This window comes from Rhipicephalus microplus, chromosome X (genome assembly GCF_043290135.1).
Source record: "Rhipicephalus microplus isolate Deutch F79 chromosome X, USDA_Rmic, whole genome shotgun sequence".
NCBI classification, from domain to species: domain Eukaryota; kingdom Metazoa; phylum Arthropoda; class Arachnida; order Ixodida; family Ixodidae; genus Rhipicephalus; species Rhipicephalus microplus.
The window spans coordinates 146,047,256-146,052,551 of record NC_134710.1 but is presented as its reverse complement, the minus strand read 5'-3'; the positions used below and the strand labels follow the sequence as shown (position 1 = coordinate 146,052,551).

The 5,296-nt window shown below is 45.3% G+C and overlaps 1 protein-coding gene across 1 annotated transcript; it reads right to left on the bottom strand.

The window, feature by feature from the left end:
* Positions 1 to 900: 900 nt before the first annotated feature.
* On the bottom strand, positions 901 to 3,181 carry LOC119176878 (uncharacterized). Its single transcript, XM_075881305.1, has 2 exons — positions 3,160 to 3,181; positions 901 to 1,490 (listed from the first exon to the last, which is right to left on the bottom strand). Exons 1-2 carry the CDS (start codon positions 3,169 to 3,171, stop codon positions 1,104 to 1,106), a joined length of 399 nt encoding a protein of 132 aa, XP_075737420.1. The 5' UTR covers positions 3,172 to 3,181; the 3' UTR covers positions 901 to 1,103.
* Positions 3,182 to 5,296: the final 2,115 nt, after the last annotated feature.

Below are 5,296 nucleotides of genomic sequence, written 5' to 3'. Positions count from 1 at the left end.
CTACCTCGTTTAAGACAGGTTTCATTTTCTCGTTATAGCAATCTTTTTTTTTACTTTGTATTATACAATGTGTTTTCGCCAGCCATGGTGCTGTAGTGTCTACGGGGCTCGGTGGCTGACCGGAAGGTCGAGGGTTCGATACCGGCTGTGTGGTCGCATTTTGACGGAGTCGAAATGCTAGAGGCGTGTGTACTGTGCGGTGTCAATGATCGCTAAGAACACCTGAAGATCGAAATTTCTGGACCCTTCTACTTCGGCGTGCCTAATAATTGTATCATGGCTTTGGTACGTAAAGCACAAATATTATTATTATTATTATTATTATTATTATTATTATTATTATTATTATTATTATTATTATTATTATTATTATTATTATTATTATTATTATTATTATTATTATTATTATTATTATTATTAGAAGTTACACAGCAGCACTTACACATATCAGATTCACACGGGAAGAGAGCGACCGCGTTTAATGACGCGTGCTCTCCATGTCATCCCTTCCTGTGTAGCTGCAGCGTGCTCTTTGGGAAAAAATTGGGGAGAATGGGGCTTGATGTGTGCCAAAAATTCCAATAACTACACTCTTTCATGGCGGATTAGAGAACTTTCCATGATTCGTGAGGCAATAAACCCTGATAACGAGGTCAATCAATGATTACTGGGAAAAGTGGTTCAGAACCCCTTGAAATAAGCACGTCCAGCATTGTGCGAAAGATTGTGCGCATTCTTGTCAGATGCACGTTTTCATTGCAGTTCTTACACGTTCGAACTTAGTGCGTTGACGAGCTTAACATATGTAGCGTACGTATTACTTTCGAGAACCGCTATAAGACGCTCACATGGTCATGTTCACAAACATTCAGACAATAACATAAGAAAGCACAGTGAATTATTATACAGCCAGCCATTTATTTCTGACTTCTTTGGTATTTTGACATTTTAACGCGTGCTCGCGTCCTGATGCACATGAAGCCAATCAAGCAACTTCACTGCCTTGATGGGGTGGCTGTTGAAGGCTGTTGCACAGTTCATGATATTGCGGTCACAAGATGGACATGCGTGGCTGCACAGGGCCAGCGTAGAGGGGGCCGCGCTCATGGCCACCATCCTCCGTGGCCGCCACCACCACCGCCTCCGTATCCGCCACCACCTCCACCGCCGAAGCCACCACCGCCTCCGCCGAAGCCTCCGCCGCCGCTCGAAATGGTCGTGTACGTAACTACGGGCTTGATCGCATGCGACACGGTGGCCACTGGCTTAGCCACGTAACTGACCACAGGCTTAGCGACGTACTTTACGCTCACAACTGGCGTCTTGACGTACGAAACTGATGCTACGCCGATGTCATCTCCACCACCACCGCCGCCGAAGCCACCTCCACCACCGAAGCCTCCGCCGCCACCACCTCCGCCGTAATCATCACCCCCGTCGTCCAGAATTCCCGCGGAGGCGATCGTCACTACGACGAAGAAGACGAGGACCTGGAACGAAGAAAAAAAGACCATAATGTCGTGCGTGTGGCGCCTGCCACTTATGCTACGGTGAACTACAGAATATTTCTAGAACACGGTAAAAAAAGCATCTAGAGCACTGTACTTTTTACATTCGACCTAGCTGAAGAAAGAACGTGTGCCCGAATGCTTATACACCGCTATTTCAAAAAGACACGGCAGGAAGCAAGGTAAACGCTTAAGTAGCGTAGCGCAGCAGTAACTTTTTCATATTCCTTTCAATGCTTGCCTCTGCGTTTACTCGCATGTAGTCAGTCTCCTGTCACATTATGCGTTATCCACAAAAAACAGGCTAAGGCCCTATACCTTTCATTTCTGACCACTCCACGAAAAGAGTTCAGGCGATGCCTTGTACAAATTTTCGCGTTACAGAAATGAGTTCGTACATTTGCAGCAGCTCGAACAAAGGTGACTTCAACCTATGAAGTTTTCGACAACGACACTGTGGGAGTTGATTCCACATTATTTATTCGAGATAATGTGTTTCGATCAGGTTCTTTCACGGTGCCCACGCCATCAGAGCTGGCATCGTTCGCAAGGTGGTTTGTTCATTTGAAGTTATTCCTTTCGTTCAAAACATATGAAGCTTACCTTTAGGTTCCCCTGTTGGGGAAGCAAAGCAGACACTTCTATTTAGGTTGTCTCTCTTCACTTTCGTGTTCGAGCTACTGCGACAAATGCAGAGCTTTCTCAGCCATAGCATCGCTCGTTTCATATACCTGTTTTTACCTTCCCTACTTTGCTCAGGTATTGCTTGAGAACTCCAGAGCAAGACTGTAATTAAATGTAGCCTTTTTATGCATTTAAAATATTAATAGACTCTGATTTCTTAACAGGCATATACATAGAAATAATAGATGTCAGCCGAGTGTTACTATTTTGTTTATGGCGCACGCATTTGAGGATAAAAAGATTGCATAGTTGGAGCTTTCTTGTCTGGCATGAAGTCAGTGAAAGATATCGTGTAAGACAGTGCCGCTGTTACTTACTCATTGAAGGGAACCTATCTTTATCCCAATTAAATTATCAATCTATGATTTATAAGCACGTTATGTGCAACATTGTTTTTTTTTTCATGTGCTTTGTATAACGTCATTGGATTGCGTATTTGTCATGCGATGGCGGTATCAATAGGGATTGCTAGTAAAAACGGCCTACAAACTGATACAAACTTATTGCGTTTAAGGTAAATGTCAAGACAAGCGTTACCAACAATGCACAACACTTCAAGGAGTTATCTATATTAACTAAGAGGCAGTTGCCAAAGGCTAACATAAGTGACAACCTACAGCGGTGAGGTCACAAAGCGCAAGCTGTCACTTAAGCTGCCAGGTGTAGCGCCAGAGAAAGTTGGCAATTATATATATGAAGCTCTCGGGCATAACTTACGCATCTCGGTAAACCATTCTCTTACATACACTCTGTGCATCTGTTCTTAACGTAGTCATACATTCAAGTGAGCTCAATAACTGTCACTGAGATAATATATCAGCTAACGGCCGCATTGTAGTCAGCAAGTATGCAGCAATCTTTATGAAATTTCAAGGAGGAACACGTGCGTTTTCGTATCCGGTGGTTCGGCCCTTGACGCCCACAACGTAAATCCGCCACTTCGACATCTGGCTCCCAGTCTACTCACCGATGCTTGCATGGCTTCCGAAGCAGACGACTGCTGACTTGTGACCGGACTCAGCACCTTTTTATACAGAAGACGAGATGACTGCTTGGAGGAAGTGGGGGCGGGAAGTAGAAAGGGGGGTCGCACTAGCAAACAAAACATAACGCAGGCTTGTGACTCGTCTACGGTCATTATGAGCCTCACGCGCTGCGTGGAACTCCCGTTAAACCACTTCCTGCATGAGAACGATTCAACGGGCTAGTGACCGGCAAGTCACAACCTCAATCGGATGCCAGGCACTTTTCAATCGCAAAGACGCTTAGCCGAGAACTTTCGCCCTAATGTTCTTCTCCTGGGTCACTCTCGCGTCCGCGTGCATGGGCGGCCAACGTTCGAGACCGCCTTCCGGACCTCCAAGGGACCGATTGTTCACGCAAGAAACAAAATGCCCACCCGGACCACCCCCTAAAACGCGGCCTCCACTGTTCGATGGCTTGCCGTAATGTGTGTTTTTGTTTTTGCCTTTTATTCGCAGCATCATTGGTATTACTTGGATCAGCTTCCATGAGTGACTGAAAATTAACAATGATTTTTGATACCGACGAACTACAACTGGACATCTTTATAGAAGTAACCAGTTGTGGCTATATCTTTGTTTGACTCATATCAAACGGCATCCAGTATAAGAAAAAGGAAAACACGCAAATGGACGTGGCTTGTTCTGTTCAATTCATACGACTGCCTCTACGCGTCAGCCATCCGCTACTACTTCATTTGTAGTTCACTACTTCAGCCGTAGCGATCAAGTTACACTAAATATAATGATCACATCAAACTATGATGCCTATAATCACAAAACAACGCATATGCTCTATATATAACGGGCAGTAGGGGAGAATGCTGAATTAATTTTACCTACCTAGTGGGCGCTAATCTGTATACGGCCAGGAATGGAGTTCGTGACCTCGGAGCACAGTCGCTAAACCACCACCCGAAGTCGAAAATATATTGAAAGCGTGATGTGGCGAAATGATGATTTCTGTGACTATCAATTAACTCAAGTGACAGTTGGCGCATGCTAAGAGAATAAATACTGTAAGCAGTTGAACGTCGGCAGCCCCGAAAACAAGGTCGAGTAGAAGGGCTATGCGCACGCACGCACGCACGCACGCACACACACACACACACACACACACACACACACACACACACACACAAACACACGCACACACACACACAAAAGCACGCGCGCGCTTTTATTTTAGGTAAATTTGTGATAGGCTAGACGATGGAAAGCAATTTTTCAATCGCTTAGGCCAGTGATGTTCTACAGTCCAGTCCGTGAGCCCGAATCGGCGCACGTCGAGTATGCCTTCATGCATTGCTGATTGATATGTGGGTTTTAACGTCCCAAAACTACCATACGATTATGAGAGATGCCATTGGTGGTGGTGGTGAAAAGCATTTATTTATGATAGTAGTAGAGGGCTCCGAAAATTTCGACCACCTGGGGTTCTTTAATGTGCGCCCATATATATCTGAGCACGTGGCCCTACAGCATTTTTGCCTCTATCGGAAATGCAGCCGCTGCAGCCAGGATTCAATCTCGGGACCTGCAGGTCAGTGGCCGAGTACCTTAGCCACTAGACCACCGCGGCGGGGCGTGCCTTCTTCAACTCAGGATCACTGTGACATAGAAGAACTCTTTTAGATAGGAGATTCAGTGTTATTACGTAGGTAATGAATCCCAAGCACAACGTTCCCGAAATCTCAGAGATCATATATATTCAGTGCACTGTCACCATTGTATGAGCGATTTCTTTGGACCGAATTTAAGCTGCGGCACATTCTCTACCCGCTGTAAAGTGCTGCTAACGCATTACAGTGCAACAAGGAACGGGAAAACCGGCCGTGGAGGGAGAAGGAAAGGGGAAAAAAAACTCCCAAGCATTTCCCCGAGGGTGAACATGGTTAAGTGCGAATGCACGGGGTGATGCTATGAGGGGTATCTATTAATTCGCACTATTATATTTATTAATCACACTATGGTGCCTTTATGGTGTAATGGTTCCTTGGAATCGCAATTTGATCACACGGGGGAGTTAACGTTAACTCACTGGCGAATGCCAACGGATTTTAACTTTACTCCCCCTCATAG